This window comes from Colobus angolensis, unplaced genomic scaffold (genome assembly GCF_000951035.1).
Source record: "Colobus angolensis palliatus isolate OR3802 unplaced genomic scaffold, Cang.pa_1.0 Scaffold11, whole genome shotgun sequence".
Classification (NCBI taxonomy): domain Eukaryota; kingdom Metazoa; phylum Chordata; class Mammalia; order Primates; family Cercopithecidae; genus Colobus; species Colobus angolensis.
In genome coordinates this window covers 6324318-6341339 of record NW_012112030.1, presented here as the reverse complement: position 1 = coordinate 6341339, position 17022 = coordinate 6324318, and the positions used below count along the sequence as shown (strand labels likewise).

At 41.8% G+C, this 17022-nt stretch overlaps 1 protein-coding gene across 4 annotated transcripts in view; it reads left to right on the top strand.

The window, feature by feature from the left end:
* The first annotated feature begins 6781 nt into the window (after positions 1-6781).
* CLEC4A (C-type lectin domain family 4, member A) overlaps positions 6782-17022 on the top strand; it is a 14579-nt gene continuing 4338 nt past the window's right edge. The window contains exons 1-3 of one of the 4 annotated variants that reach the window (XM_011953547.1): positions 6782-7110; positions 8982-9098; positions 12815-12913. In XM_011953547.1, the coding sequence (XP_011808937.1) occupies positions 7029-7110; positions 8982-9098; positions 12815-12913 (298 nt within the window). In that variant the 5' untranslated portion in view covers positions 6782-7028. The remainder of the gene's footprint in view (positions 7111-8981; positions 9099-12814; positions 12914-17022) is intronic. The other 3 variants (XM_011953557.1, XM_011953552.1, XM_011953562.1) reach the window with 3 other exon arrangements.

The following is a 17022-nucleotide window of genomic DNA, read 5'->3' as shown; positions in this document are numbered from 1 at the left end:
TGGACTTGGAGTGTTTGTGATGCTTTGGGTGATATATGAGTATCCTCCATATATTTCTTTATCAGTTCTTGAGATCACGTTTTATCACAATCAAGCCTCTCGTTTTCACTTAAGAGAATAGCAAAGCTTGAATTCAACTGGATTTGCAATATTTAACCATAGAGTCCAACTAAAACTTTGGTTTTTGGCTTCTTCAGCCTGCAGCTACAAGCAATAAAGAATTCTTTTAATATAGTTATAGAAATTCTAGTTTTCAGTTTTTACCTTGGGCCAAGAATTTAGGATCTATCGAGTTTGTTACTCTCTTCCTTTGGGTTATCCGGTGCCATAAGAAGCAACTATTCTACTCTACAGTTCTTAAATTCTTTCCCTTGGGGTTGCTTGGGCTCTGGTTTTTTTTTTTTTTTTTTTTTGAAGTGGAGTCTCACTGCGTCACACAGGCTGGACTGCAGTGGCACTATCTTGGCTCACTTCAACTTCTGCCTCCTAGGTTCAAGCGATTCTCCTGCTTCAGCCTCCCAAGTAGCTGGGATTACAGGTGCTCACCAGCACACCTGGCTAATTTTTGTATTTTTAGTAGAGATGGGGTTTCACCTTGTTGGCCATGCTGGTCTCGAATTCCTGACCTCAGGCGATCCACCTGCCTTGGCCTCCCAAGGTGCTGGGATTACAGGTGTGAGCCAATGCGCCTGGCCTGCTTGGGCTCTTAAAGGCTTTTCTCCCATGGGAACTTTGTTTTAGGTGATCATGTGTTTCAATTTGCCTATTTTGTCATTGTATGACAAGGACTACCAAGTCCCATGTGTTAATACTAGTAGTACTTCCTTTTTTCTCAGCTTTAGCCAGATTGGATAATAAATCTCAAATTTCCTTTATTTCACTGAAGGGTCTATAGCTTTCAAGTATTTATGGTACAGTTTCTGAAAGCAAATGCCTGGATTTGCAGCTGTTGTAGAATATGAAGAGCTCTGTTTCATAAAGTGGGAATATTCTTCAAACATAAGGAGAGTTAGATGCCAAAAAGAATGACAACCATTCCTTGTGTAAACCAAAAAGTGACTGAGGCAGGTCTCAACTGATTTACAGGTTTGTTTTGCCAAGGCTGAGGACGTGCCCAGGAACGAAACACAAATCACAGAAGCATCTGCGATGGGTGCTTTTTCCGAAGAGGGTTTTGAGGACTTCAGTATTTTAAGGGAAAAGAGCAAGCAGGAGGGGAAGGAGGTAAGGGGGAAAAAAAGACAAGGCAGAGTAGACAACGAGGCAGGTGGTTACTTTCTTGTGAGGCTCTGATTAGCACTCAGTGAATCTACATTTCACATGTGAAAAGTAGGAGTAAAGGAAAAGTCATTTACGCATTCATCTGGGAGTAGACAGAGGGATGATTTCTAGTCTTATTCTTGTCTTCTACCTGTGAAGATAAGCTAATAATTTACATTGTCAGGGTGAGATTCAATATACAGTGGAATATTATTTGTACATAAAAAAGAAAGAATTACTGATTGCTGTGGTTTAAATGTGTCCCCCTCTGTGTTAGTCTATTCTTGCACTGCTATAAGGAAAACCTGAGACTAGGTAATTCATAAAAGAGATTTCATTGGCTTACAGTTCTGCAGGCTATACAGGAAGCATAGCAGCTTCTGCTTACTGAGGAGGCCTCAGGAAGCTTCCAGTCATGGTGGAAGGCAAAGTGGGAGCAAGGCACTTCACACGACCAGAGCAGGAGGAAGAGAGAGAGGGGTGAGGTGCCACAAAGTTTTAAGCAACCAGATCTCATGAGAGCTCACTATGGCGAGGACACTACCAAGGGGGAAATGTACCCCCATGATTCAGTCACCTCCAACACCAAGGATTACAATTTGATGGGAGATTTGGTGGGGACACAGATCCAAACTACATCATCCTTCAAAACTCAGGTATTGCCAGTGTGATGATATTAAGAGATGGGCCCTTTTAGAGGTGGTTAGGCCATGAGGGCTTTGCGGATGGAATTAAGGCTCCTGTAAAACAGGTATCATGCATTGCTGGTCTATCTCTTGCCCATCTGCCTTCTGCCACGTGAAGACATGGAGTCCCTCCCCTTACAATATACAATCATCACCAGGTAACTGAACATGCTGGCGCCTTGATCTTGGGCTTCCCAGCCTCCAGAACTGAGAACATAAATTTCTCCTCCTTATAAATTACCCAGTCTCAGGTATTTTGTTGTTACAACACTAATGGACTGAGAAACTGATTTGAGCTATAACATGGATGAACCTCCAAAACACTACGCTAAATGAAAGAATCCAGACACAAAAGATCTGTTTTCTTAAGCAGTTCCTCTGAACAAAATACTATACCAGCTGAATTAACTAGCCTTGCTGCAAAAATGGTCTTAGTCTCATCTTTGGTGAAAATAAGATAGATTTGTTTGTTTGTTTGCTTTTGTTTTCTGAGACAGAGCTTCACTCCTGTTGCCCAGGCTGGAGTGCAATGGTGCGATCTCGGCTCACTGCAACCTCTGCCTCCTAGGTTCCAGTGATTCTCCTGCCTCAGCCTCCCGAGTAGCTGGGATTACAGGCATGCACCACCACGCCCGGTTAATTTTGTATTTTTAGTAGTGATGGGGTTTCACCATGTTGGTCAGACTGGTCTCGAACTCCTGACCTTAGGTGATCCGCCCGCCTCGGCCTCCCAAAGTGCTGGGATTACAGGCGTAAGCCACCATGCCTAGCCTGTGTCTTTTTATTATGAAAGAAATACATGCTCATAAAATATCAAACAGTAAAAAAACTTTAAAGTAAAAATAAAAGTGCCCTATTTACTCCATCCTTACTTCTAAATACTGAGATTACTTTCACAACGAACAAAATGGCCACTTGCCATCATATCAATATAAATAGTCTAACAAATATCTTGTTTTCATAAAATTAACAATACTGAGCTATTAAATTGACTTCTGATATCAACTGCCTGGACTTAGGCCAAATTTCACAGGTTGAGGGCATGGCCTTCATAAGACTGCCATTACTTCAGATACCAGCCACAAGTTCAGGGGTTCCCAGGGGTGTCCTCACTCCTGATCAACTGACTACAAATTTGGGGATTCCCATGATCACTTCAGGTTTTATAATTTATTAGAATGACTCACTGAACTCAGGATAGTGCCATGCTTATGACTGCAGTTTTATTATAGCAAAAGGATACAAATCAGAACCAGCCAGAGGGAGAGATGCATGGGGTAAGGCCTGAGAGAATCCTAAATGGAAATTTCCATTGACCCCATCGATATATCACTTTCTTAGAACTTTAATGTGTGATAATACACAGAGTATTGCCAACTAGGGGAGCTTCAATGTCCAGAGATTTTACTGGGGTCTATTATGTAGGCATGATTGATTGAACCATTGGTCACAAGTTGAACTCAGTCTCTAGCTTCCCTTCCCCACCTGGGCTGATATAACATGGCTCAAGGCCCCAGTGCTCCAATCACATGACTGGTCTTTCCAGCATGGCCAGCCCCATCCTGAATCACCTTCTTAGCATAAACTATCTTGGAGCCCATCATGAGAGACCTCATCGGGCCCACCATGAATAACAAAGACAATCCTGTTACTTGGAAAATTCCAAGGATTTAAAGGCTACGTCCCAGGAAGTGGGATAAAATCCAAGCAAATTCTTTACTACCCAGGTTAACTGCAGCAGGATACAATATTCAGAGAGTAAACAAACAAGTGAAGGCACATGGTCAACCTCTCAGAGTTGTGGAACTTCCGGTCTTCCCTCATAATAGGTGCCATACCACACATGACATGCAATCAATACTAGTAAAGCTTACCTTCCTCAAAACTTTAAATCAGTATAAATAGATGTTTAGTGTTTTATCTCTGTGCCTTAGCAGATCCTCTTTTATACTGCCTAAAGTACTTGCACCCTGTTTTGGAGATCACTGCCCAAGAGATCTCTTGGATAAATAATTTAAAGGGATGGTGGGGGTAGATTCTATTATTGTTTCCAAATGTTTATGTTCTCCTTTGTGAAAGGATTAAATTTTGATACCCTTGACATATCTTTCTGTAGACAAAGTATGTTTCCCTGTCTCGCTTACAGATAACTTGCATTGGCCAACAGAATCAGAGCAAATACAATGTACGCCTTATCTGAATAAAGAATGCTACTACATGGTTCAGCTAACAAGGAGTTATTCTGTGATCTCAGCTTCCAGAATGAGAAAGCACTTGGAAAGGAGACAAGCAGAGTTGCAGTCAGCTCCACGGTGACCCTAAGCACATGTGTAATGTGAGTGAGAAATACATGTTTGTGTTGTAAGCCACTTGGATTTTGGGGTTGTTGGTGATACAGTGTAATCCAGTTATAATGTGACTTATTCCAGGGAGAGAGCTATAATTTTAGGAATATGGTTTGCTTTCTAATTGTGAGCTTAGATTGTAAAGCCTCTGAGAATCAATGATCATTATTTCAGGGAGTATGTGTGCATGTATACCTGTCTACGTGCACATGCTGGTTAGGTCCAATAATTAATTGTTGGAGAACTTAAAATTCTCTTACCCTTCCCTTATGCTTTGTCATTCCCCTTTCCCTTTTCTTACTAAATAATTTGATTCTAAACAAAGCAGTAGCAAGAGAGGTGTCTGTGTTGAGGTGGCTGGGGGAGCAGGAGTGGCCTGGCTGGCACAGGGTGAGAGCTTTGGCAGGGTGAAAAGGGTGACTATGCAGGGTATTGGCTTGACAGTGTTGCTGGAGCCCAAGCAGAGTGAGAAGAACACCCCGTGGGGGTGGGAAAGCGTTCTGGCAGGGAGAACCAGAGCGAGGAGATGTCCACTCCTGACAATGGCCCAGTGCAGGGTGTCAGAGGATAAGATCGACGAGGGTGTCCATAGGAGGGGTAGCCTGATGCGAGAGGTCAGAGCCTAAGAGGTGGTGGGAGAGTCAGGTGTAGTGAGTTGGAGTGCAAGCAGGGTGAGGAGGGCATCCATGTATGAGGTCACCTTCTGTAGGGAGTCAGAGTCGCAAGCAGAGTACTCTGGGGCCAGCCTGGTATGTAAGTCAGCATGTGGGAGAGGTGAGGAGGACACCCATGCCTACTGTTGGCCCAGCTGGGGTTGGGACTCAGCACTTAAGCAGGATGAGGAGAGAACATCCTTGCAGAGGGTAGACTGGTGTGGGTTTCAGAGACCAAGCATGATAAGGAGGGTGTCTATGTGGTGGGGTAGCCCAGTGAGGGAACTCAGATCCTAGGCAGGGTAAGGTGGGCATTGTTGCTGGGGGATGGAGGGCCTGCATGGAGTGTCAGAGCCCAAGCAGGATGAAGAAAGCTTCTATGCAGAGGGTAGGCTTGGTGTGGGTTTCAGAAACATAGCAGGATAAGGAGGTGGTCCATGTGGTAGGATAGCCCACTAAGGAAGTCAAACCCCTCCAGGGTGAGGAGGGTTCCCACCCATGGGGTGACCTTGTGTGGAGCATTAGAACCTAAGGGGGTCTAAGTGGTGACTAGGGGAGCAGCATCAGGAATCAGAGTGCAAGCAGAGTGAGGAGGGCTTTCCTGCAGAGCAGTGGCCTAGCACAGGGAGTCAGAACCTCGGCAGGGGGAGGAGGATGTTTGTGGGGGGATGTTCGTGGGGGTGGGGAGTGGGCTGGCCCTTTGCTGGCACCCTCAGAGTGAGGAGGGAGGGCATCAGCGCAGGGGTTGGTGGCTTGGACTCAGGAGTTAGAGCCCAACTAGGAAAAGAGGGACATCTTAGCAGGTGGGAGATTGAAGACATCCGGGAGATTGATCAAATAAGGAGTAAGTGAAAGACAATGAAAGCAGGTTTCTTACTGTCACAGAAAGGAGTTAGGAATGTGGGAAGGGAGAAAACTAGAATGAATCCTGTGGTGTTAGATTGGAATTAGAGGAATTCGTGTGAACTCACGGTGTTCAATATATTTAGATACAGAAATAATATAGAAATATAGAGGTGGGTGTTTGTGTGTGTGTGTGTGCATGCATGTATGCATGCGTGTTATGCAGGAGAAGGAATCAGCTCGGGGAGATGAAAAGGAGGGTCATTTGCGGAGAGTTGAGGGCAGAGAATCCAGGTGTGAGCTAGGAGCACGTCTATGGAGAGATTCCACAGGAAGGATTTAATATTTGGAATGTTTTCTTCTAGGCCTTTGGAAAAAGTTATATTTTGTACTTTAAGTTTATCCCCTTCTATACTGTGATTCTATTTAATTATCCTAACTGTTAAAAAATAGTCATATATCTTGGAGGTGGTGTGGGGATTAAAAGGCTAGGAAAGTGTGGAATGAAGGCTGGCCTTCCCGCTCCTCCCGCACACAATAAAGGGAGCTGCTTTCCGGAGATTCCAGCAAGATGAATGCAGACTCTTGATGGAGCTAGTTACCAACAAGGAAACACAGAGAGCATGGAGAAGCAGCTTCAGAAGGCATGCGGTTTAAACTTTGCCTTCCCCACCATGCTGGAGGAAACTGATTCTTGAAGGTAGGGAGGCTGATACGTGAGTTTTGTGTGTATACTCTTAGAATGTGGTACTACCAAGTTGCCTATCAGTCAAAAAATGATAAGATGAATGCAGCCTAAGTCTTTGTTCAGGTTGTTTGGTCAAAAGTAATTACATTTGCCTGTGGAAGCACACAAATTGTATTTTTTACTGGTGAAGAACACGGTTTTCAAGAAAGACTTCTCTAATTGCTTGGTTCCTCTTTTTTTTTCTTCCTGTTTCCACAACCCTTTAGTTTCCCACTTTGATTACATTTGCTTGCATTTGTTTCAAGGCTGTGATTCTCACTATACTGGTCCTGAGGAAAGGGCCTCTGTGAACTGAGGTTTTTGGTTTTTATTGTGATCCTTAGTTCTCAAGAGACCCGTCTTGAAGATACGTGCCCATCTGGTGCCTCTGCTCTCCTCTAGGTGAGTGAAAGGAAGGAGTTAATCTACCACCATGTTTGGTTCTCGTTCATACGATGTTTTAAGAAAGATTTGAAACAAATTCTTTGAAGAAAGCAGACGGTCTCTTCCCACTATGACTTCGGAAATCACCTATGCTGAAGTGAGGTTCCAAAATGAGTCCAAGTTCTCAGGCATCAACTCAGCCTCTTCTGCAGGTAAAGATCATTTTCTGGGGGTCAGAGTGAATGATGAGATGAAGGATGAGGAGAGGGTTTATGAAGAAAGCCTAGGTGTTGTGAGTTGCTGGTTCTCTGGTTGAGTATGTCTGGGAAACACAAGAGTCCCAGAAGATTGAGTAGCCTGCAGATACACATTACGGGGTGTACATTTGTATTGTGGAGAACAAAAGATTTTGTGCCACTCTCTTCAGTCTCCACTCTGTTTACTGAAATAGAGGTGAGAGAAATCAATGCCAGTTCTGAGCTAAGGCGAGTGCTCTGATGCCCCTGTGTTTTCTTTCTTTTCTTTTTTTTTGAGACGGAGTCTGGCTCTGTCGCCCGGGCTGGAGTGCAGTGGCCGGATCTCAGCTCACTGCAAGCTCTGCCTCCCGGATTTACGCCATTCTCCTGCCTCAGCCTCCCGAGTAGCTGGGACTACAGGCGCCCGCCACCTCGCCCGGCTAGTTTTTTTTTTTTTTTTATTTTTTAGTAGAGACGGAGTTTCACCATGTTAGCCAGGATGGTCTCGATCTCCTGACCTCGTGATCTGCCCGTCTCAGCCTCCCAAAGTGCTGGGATTACAGGCTTGAGCCACCGCGCCCAGCCAATGCCCCTGTGTTTTCTAAGGGTGAGTGGGGCTGGGGTTAAGAGGTTGAATACAGCTTCTGAAACCATCAACCCAGATGCAGGGGGTCCTGATGAATTTGTGAGATTTGTTTTTTGATCAGTTAGAGGGAAAGAGTTTGGGTGGACAGTGGTGAGGGTGTATTTGTTGGTAATGGATGGAAATGTAACAAAAGGCCATTGCAAATGAAAGACTAGAAAGTCTACAAAGAAAGTCTCTTGAATCTCTAGGAAACTTTTTCTGAAATCAGAGAACCTATTGCATGTTGCATCTCTGAGACACTCTGTTACGTTTGGGAGTAGATGCAAGGTAATTTGGGTGTCATGTGTGATATCCCAAGTATAGAGCAAAAGAGAGAGAAGAATGTATATAGAGTACAAGAAGCTATGGGGGAAGGGGTCAGGACTATAGTTATGCTTTCTAAAATATCTCTGTGAAGGTGTGGAGAGCACTTAGGGAAATGTTTTCCCCTTAAAAACTTTGTATAATTTCTTTATTACACAAGTATTCATGTTCATTATAGAATAAATTAGCCAGAGGTACACAGATATTTGAATTATAATTACTTTTATCATCTAGAGACAATCATAATTTGCAATTTAGTGGATATCCTTCCACATACAAATACATATCATGTGCATATGTATTTTACTAAAAATGTAATCATATTACATAATACTGAAGATATCCCCCTCATCATTTGACAAAATATCCTAACCATGAGATGGTAACCATGGATGATTATAAAAATTTATTTGCTATAGCATTATTTAAAGTTGGAAACAATCTATTATTTAAGTACATGATGAAATACTATGCAACCATAATAAGGAGTGTTAAAGAAGAAAATATAATGGTATGAAAAATGTTCATGATACAGTGTAAGGAAAATAATAGGTCAGATATCCATATTTATGGTATGTCAATCATGTGGGAAAATTTGCATATATGTATATATACATTCAAAAAATTGCTAGAAAGATATATATCAAAATATTATGGTATATTAATACTTATATGGCATAACAGTTATCCTCAATTGTAGGAATTTGTATTTTTATATATTTTCTAAAGTTTCTAAAGTGAATATTATTATAGCCTTTCTATTCCTGTTCTCATGTGATTTCAAATGTCATACCATTAGTAAGTGTGTGTCATCCAAGAAAAGGGAAGGAGGAGGAGGAAGAAGAGGAAGTCAAGACAGAACTTATTACTGATAAAATTAATTTGGCTTCTTCTTCAGCTTCCAAGGAGAGGACTGCCCCTCACGAGAGTAATACCGGGTTTTCCAAGCTGCTTTGTGCCTCGTTGATGATACTTTTCCTGCTATTGGCAATCTCATTCTTTATTGCTTTTTTCAGTAAGTATGCCAACCGAACCAATAAGCAATATCTGCTGTACATGAAGAAAGGGTATCTTTTAAAAATCGACTTTTGAAAGTGAGTTTATCCAGAAATCCGAAGTGAAATTTTCTCTAGGGAGACATAATTCATGGGAATCCACTGTGAATTTTACTCTTTATTTGGATTTAGTTACTGTCCTGTAAAAATAATGGAATCTATTCTCATTTAGCGAAACTGAAGCGTAGATGTGGGTATATGTATTTGTATTGTAGAGTGAAATCTATGGGGCATCATCTCTATACTAGACACTATGTAAGTGAGGACAAATCTATATTTCTTTGGTAGCTTTTATCAGGCCAGTATTATTTGAATGCACAGACACTTATCTTTTGGGATGAGCAGGTAGACAACAAGGAGATGGGAAGACATATTTCAGGAGGAGTTCTCCACTGACTTTTACTCTGATTATTCCTGTCCTGCTCAAGACTGTGTGGGATCTAAAAGCCAATTTAACAAATTAGGTGGATTGCTGTATATCTTTGGCTTTCAGCATTTGTTGGATTCTTCCCCCCTGCTCTGTTAGCCAAGCTGGGGTGCAGTGGTGCAGTGTTGGCTCACTGCAACCTCCACCTCCCAGGTTCAAGCAGTTCTCCCACCCCAGCCTCCCAAGTAGCCAGGATTATAGGTGTGCGTCACCACGTTCAGCTAATTTTTTTTTGTATTTTTAGTAGAGACAGGATTTTCTCATGTTTCCTGGCCTTGTCCTGAACTCCTGGGCTCAAGCAATTTGCCTGCCTCAGCCTCCTAACGTGCTGGGATTACAAGCATGAGTCACCACGCCTGGCCCCAAATTTTTAAAAGGCATCAAAACCAGTGTACATTTAGGTAGATTCCCTATTAATTTCTTTGGTCATTTCGTAAATATTGTCCGTCTACTGTATGTCAGGCACTGTGCCAGACAGAGAGTCAAGAGAGAGCCACAGCGCCTGGTCTCAAGAAATTTAGAGAATGGTAAAATGAACTAGCAGTTATAACATTGTATGGTAAGTGTTGTGCAGTTAAGAAGTATAATAAGTGCAAGAGGCTGAGGTAGGCTTCCTGGGGGAGGTGACATCTAGAGCTGTGTGTACCAAGAATGACCTAGAGATGAGAGAGTGTGGAATTTGGGGAAACATAAGTATGCATGACTGGAACATATGGCGCTAAGTAAAGAACTAAGAAATGAAGTTGTAGGTGGCAGAAATAAACAGGACTCAGACCATGAAGAGTGCTGTATATCATGATAAAGAGTTTGGATTTTTTTTTTCCTCCTAAAGGTTATTTTATCAATTATCTTTTGCTGGTTAATAAGCCAATCTAAAACGTAGTGGATTAAAACAGCAACTATTTATTTAGCTCATACATCTATGGCTTGGTAATTGAGAGTGGCGTCAGTTGGGAGATTCCCTGAGTCCTGGCTGAACTCACTTATGTATATGTGGTTGGGTATTGGCCACAGGCAACTTAGCTTCTGAGGAAGAGGATGTTAGCTGGAATGGCAGGAGAGATTTGGCCACATTTCTCTTATCATTCATCAGGCTAGCCTGGGTTTGTTCACATGGCAACTGGCAGGCTTTTAAGACTGAAAGCCAAAGTAAGCAATGCCTTTTGAGGTCTCAACTTGGAACTAGCGCAGAACTCACCTTGGCCGAAAGAAGTCTTACAGGCAGTCCAGATCCAGGCAGTGGAGAAATAGACCACGTCTCTTAAATGAAGAAACTGCAAAATCACATTGCAAAACAGTGTAGATACAGGGAATGTTGAAAGTTGTGGCCATTTTTGCAATTTTTAAAATTGAAGAATTTTAAGCAGGGAATTGATATAATCGGATTGGACTTATGAAGAAGTGCCCAAAGTGGAATAAATTACACCAAAAATAGTAATGATGTATAAAGATTCAAAGAAAATCAATTGAAAGAAATGAAAACACATAAATATACAATAGCTGAAACATCAACAAATAATAAAATAATAAATAACAAAATAAAATGTTTTGAAAAGCAAAAAAATAAATAAATAAATAGCATGTTGACAGAGGTGTGGAAAATGGATATATGAGGACAAATTTGGAGGGAAAGAGAGGTTAGAAGGATAATTCGCTAATTCAATTGAGAAATATTGTCAGACTGGTCTATGGCTAGTGTTAGCGCAAAAAGAGAAGATGAAGTAGTTTTGAATGATAAAGGAGGTAGAGGCTTGATGAATATTCAGTTCTGGGAAATAAGGGACCTAGAGAAGTAAAGTGTGGCTCCAATATTCTGACTTTGTAAACTCAGAAATCATTAAGTTTTTCAAAGAGGTAGACAATATAGGATCAGTAGCCAGTTTGGGTTGGAAGATGGTGACTTAAGTTTTGGCCATGTTGAGTTTTACATGACTGTGAGAACCTCAAATGGACATGTCTGCTGGTCCATTTGTCTGGATTTAGGGGGAGAGATCTGAGCTTTGGAAGTCCTTCACATAGAGGTAGCAGGTGATGCCATGAGAATATATGATATCGCTCAGGGAGATAACAGTATGAGAAAGAGGGATAAGGATGGAACTCTGGCATATGTTACATTTTAAATGAGGTGGATGGAGGAAAAGGGGCTTACGGAAGAGTGTAAGAAGCAGCAGCAAGAAAGGTAAGACAAAAACAACAGAGAATAGTGTCCCAAGAGCTAAGGGGAAAGGTAACTGGGGTCAAGCCTTTAAGGAAGTCAAATAGGAAAAGGACTAAGTAACCCTCGGATATTACTGAGGATCCATTTTAGGGATGGTTTTAGTGAAATAGTGAAGTAAAACCCAGAATATGATGCGTCAAGGAGCAAATGAAAGGTAGGGAGGGAAGAGAAAAAGTTTAGTTTTTTTTTTTTTTTTGAGATGGAGTCTTGCTCCCTCACCCAGGCTGGAGTGCGGCGGCACGATCTCGGCTCACCGCAACCTCCGCCTCCCAGGTTCAAGCAATTCTCCTGCCTCAGCCTCCCAAGTTGCTGGGATTATAGGCACCTGCCACTGCGCCCAGCTAATTTTTGTATTTTTAGTAGAGACGAGGTTTCACCATCTTGGCCAGGCTAGTCTCGAACACCTGACCCTCCTTGACCTCCCAAAGTGCTGGGATAACAGGCGTGAGCCACCGTGCCCGCCCAAAAGTTCAGTTTCTAGAGGGAGAGGTGGGTTAGTTTTAAATTGGGAGAAACATGGGAGCGTTGGTGTGCTGAGGAGTAAGAGCCAGTTGGGATGGAGAGAGTAATGGAGGGAAGAGGAAGAAAATCATGCCCTCTTGATCCATGTGGGGCTCTTTTTAAAATTCTCCATTGTCCAAGGCAACCCAGAACTCCTCAGAATTAATTTGCCCTTCTCCCCTCCGCTCCAAAGTCGCAGGGTGTGCACATCCCTAAATACAAGTGTTTATTGCCCTCCGTCCCCCCACCCCCAAGAGTTAGCCTTTGCGTGCATCTTATATTAAGTATTGAAGGAGAATGTGGGGGGACTTTAGATCCATTATGATGGAACTGTTGTGTCCTCTTCCAACTACTGATCTTTTAGCTATTTCTAGAGATATCTACAGTTTCAAAATGGGAAATCTTTTCCCTCTACTCAGGTAATACGGCACTTGTAAGTTTTGTTTCAATAAAGAATGCAAGAAAGTAACAATAAAGAGCAAAGTCATAATGCTACCAGGAAAATAAATGGTCTTTATTCTCTTTTCCAGTTTTCTTTCAAAAATATTCTCAGCTTCTTGAAAAAATGACTACAAAAGACCTGGTTCATACAACATTGGAGTGTGTGAAAAATAATATGACCATGGAAGGTAAAAGTTAATGTGCCTAGAATTCAGTTGCTGACTATACTATGTAGGGATCCCAAATCAGTATTTCCAGTAAGATTCCCAGGTAGATCATACTGAGAAGTTGAGTCTCACAATAATTTAAGCTACGAATATACAAACATATAGGACATGCCGGGCGTGGTGGCTCACGCCTGTAATCCCAACATTTTGGGAGGCCGAAGCGGGTGGATCACAAGGTCAACAGATAGAGACCACCCTAGCCAACATGGTGAAACTCCGTCTCTACTAAAAGCACAAAAATTAGCTGGGCATGGCGGAGTGCACCTGTTATCCCAGCTACTTGGGAGGCTGAGGCAGGAGAATCGCTTGAACCTGGGAGGCAGAGGTTGCAGTGAGCCAAGGTCGCACCACTGCACTCTGCCTGGCGACGGAGCAAGATTCCGTCTCAAAAACAAAAACAAACAAACAAACAAACAAAAAACACCCAAAACCAAAAAACAAAAAGCAAATATATAGGACATAACATTCTTTTGTTGTTGTTTTTTTGAGACAGGGTCTCACTTTGTTGCCCAGGCTGGAGTGCAGTAGTGCAAACACAGCTCACTACAGCCTCAACCTCCTGGGCTCAAGTGATCCTCCTATTTCAGCTTCCTGAGTAGCTGAGACTACAAGCACATGCCACCACACTCAGTTAGTTTTTGTATTTTTTGTAGAGATGGGGTTTCACCCTGTTGCCCAGGCTGATCTTGAACTCCTAGGCTTAAGTGATCTGTCTGTCTCAGCCCTTTGAAGGGCTGGGATTATAGGCATGAGCCCTGGTGCCTGGTCCTAAAATTCTTTTTATGTACTCATATATCTTTAGTTTGTCTAAGGTAAAAAATAGAAGCTTAATTGTGAAAAAGGTTGTATTGCTTTCAGACGTCTTCAACCTTGGCTTCTTTCTGAACTTTCTATACACATTTGCTCTTTTTCTCACATATCAGTTAAAACCATGTGATGAAAATGTGATGATGATTTTTTTATGGATGTGAATTATTTAAATTCTTTATATTAATAGATTATTATTATTTTTTTTTTTCTGAGACAGGATCTCACTCTGTTTTCCAAGCTGGAATGCAGTAGTGTGACCACAGCTCACAGTAGCCTTGATCTCCTGGGTTCCAAGTAATCCTCCACCTCAGCCTCCCAGTAGCTGCGATCAAAGGTGCCCGCTACCATGCTTGACTGATTTTATTTTTATTTTTTGAATTTTTATAGAGAGAGGGTCTTGCCATGTTGCCCAGGCTGGTCTTGAATTCCTGGCTTCAAGCAGTCCTCCCACCTCAGCCTCCCAGTGCTGGGATTACAGGAGTGAGCTACCGTGCCTGGCTTATAGGTTATTTTTAAGAACAGTTTTATATTCACAGAAAAATTGAGTAGATAATACAAAGAGATCTCATTTTACCCCTGCTCTGCACACATGCTGTCCCTTGTTGTTAACATCTTACACGAATATGGTATATTTCTTACAACTAATTAACTAATATTGGTATATTATTATTAATTAAAATTCACAACTTTCAGGTTTCTTTAGTGTTCACCTCGTGTTTCTTTTCTGCAATCAGATCCCCATCCAGAACACCACATTACATTGAGTTCTCATGTCTCTTTAGGCACCTCTTTACTGTGGTAGATTCTCAGATTTTCCTCATATTTGATGACCCTGACAGTTTTGAGCAATACTGGTTAGCTATATTATGCAATGTCCATCTATCGGAATTTGTCTGATGTTTTTCTAATAATTAGACTGGGATTATTGGTTTTTGGGAGGAAGATCACAGATGTAAAATGCTGTTTTCATTATATCATATCAAGGGCATATATTATCAAAATGATTCTTGACTATTGATGTTGACCTTGATCACTTGGCTAAGGTAGTGTTTGTCAAGTTTCTCCACTGTAAAGTTACTCTTTCCCTCCCCACCCCTTTCCATACTACACTCTTTGGAAGGTTCAGTCCACACTTAAGGATTGGGGAGTTATGCTCTCCTTTCATGAGGTGGAGTATGGTATCAGTCATGGTCAGCAGGCTGGAGACTCAGGAGTAAGAGTTGCAGTTTGAGTCCAAAGACCGTCTGTTGCAGAATCTTGAAGAGCCAGTGCTGCAGATGAAGTGCAAAGGTGGTCCACCGAGTTTCCTCTTGCTCAGAAGAGGTCCTCTTTTTGTTCCATTCCGATCTTCAATTGATTAGATGAAGTCTACTTACATTATTGAGGGCAATATGCTTTACTCTAGGTCCAGCAAATTTAAATGTAAATCTCATCCAAAAACATTTTCACAGAAACATCCAGAATGTTTGACCAACTATCTGGGTACTGTGGCCCAGATAAGTTGACACATAAAATTAGCCATCATACGTATCTATATAATTTATTTGAAATTTTGTCCGGGTGACACTTGTCTCTTTTATTCCATTTATTTATCCAGTCATTTATTTATATCTGCATGTGCTGCATGTGCTTATATATATATATATATAAATATTTCTTCAACTTTCAAGTTCAGGGGTACATGTGCAGTATGTGCAGATTTGTTTCATGGGTAAATGTGTGCCATGGTGGTTTGCTACACGGATCAACCCATCACCCAGGTATTAAGCCCAGTATCCATGAGCTATTCTTCCTGATGCTCTCCCTCCCCCAGCTTGCTGCCTCCACCACAGGCCCCAGTGTGTGTTGTTCCCCACCGTGTGTCCAACTCATGGATATTTATTTTAAATTTTGGTTTATAATCCAATACTACTTTATTCTGTGGCTCCAGCTTTGGACATTGGGAACTCTTTCATCTGACTCCTGTGACCCTTCAACGTATCACTAGAATGTGTTTTTTCTTTTGTTTTGGTTTAGCACTTCCTCACTTTCTGGGACTGAAAATGCTGGAGACTCACATTGTACATTTCATGTCCCTATCCTAGAATCAGATATTTCTTTGAGGGGCCCTAGTTCCTTTGATTGAAGAAGAATGTCTTATGAATTTTGATAATTTGTAATGTCATTTTCATTCAGTTCAATGTATTTTTTAAAATTTCCCTTTAGACATCTCCTTTGATTCATGGATTATTTAGAAGTGTGTTGTTTAGTTTCAAGTGTATGGAGATTTCCCTGTGTTCTTTCTTTTATTAATTTCTGGCTTGTTTTCACTGTGGTTGGATATATGATTTCAGCAATTTTAAATTTGTTGAGGTTATTTAATGTCCCAAGATAAGGTTTGTTTCAGCATGTGTTCCAGGGGCACTGGGAAAGAATGGGTATTCTGTTGTTGGCTGGAGTGTTCTATAAATGTGGATTAGATCCTTGTAGTTGATGATGTTTTTAAGTTCTATGTTCTTGCTGATTTTCTGTGTGGTTCTGTCAATTGTTGAGAGAGAGGTGTTGATGTATCCACCTGTAATTGTATATTTTTCAATTCCTCCCTTCAGTTGTATCAGTTTTGCTTTATAGATTTTGCAGCTTGTTTGGTATGTACACACTTGGGGTCACTTTACAAGGTTCTGTTTATTTTTATTTATTTATTTATTTCGAGACAGAGTCTCACTCTGTCGCCCAGACTGGAGTGCAGTGGTACAATCTCGGCTCACTGCAACCTCTGCCTCCTGGGTTCAAGCGATTCTTTTGCCGCAGCCTCATGAGGAGCTGGGATTACAGGTATGCGCCACTACGCCTGGCTAATTTTTGTATTTTTAGTGGACATGGGGTTTCACCATGTTGGCCAGGCTGTTCTCAAACTCCTTATCTCAGGTGATCCGTCCACTTTGGCCTCCCAAAGTTCTGGGATTACAGGTGTGAGCCACCACACCCAGCCTTTTTTTGGGTATTTTTAGTACAGGGTTTTTTTTTTAGAGACAAGGTTTTGCCATATTGGCCAGGCTGGTCTCGAACTCCTGACCACAGGTGATCCGCCCGCCTCGGCCTCGGAAAGTGCTGGGATTACAGGCATGAGCCACTGTGTCTAGCCTTTTCTGTCTAGTTTGTTTCTGTTGTTCAGTTGACAGATTATTTTGTCTTCCAATTCACTAATCTCTCTATCTATCCCCTTCATTCTGCTATTGAGTCCATCCACTGAGCTTTTTATTTTGGTTATTATATATATA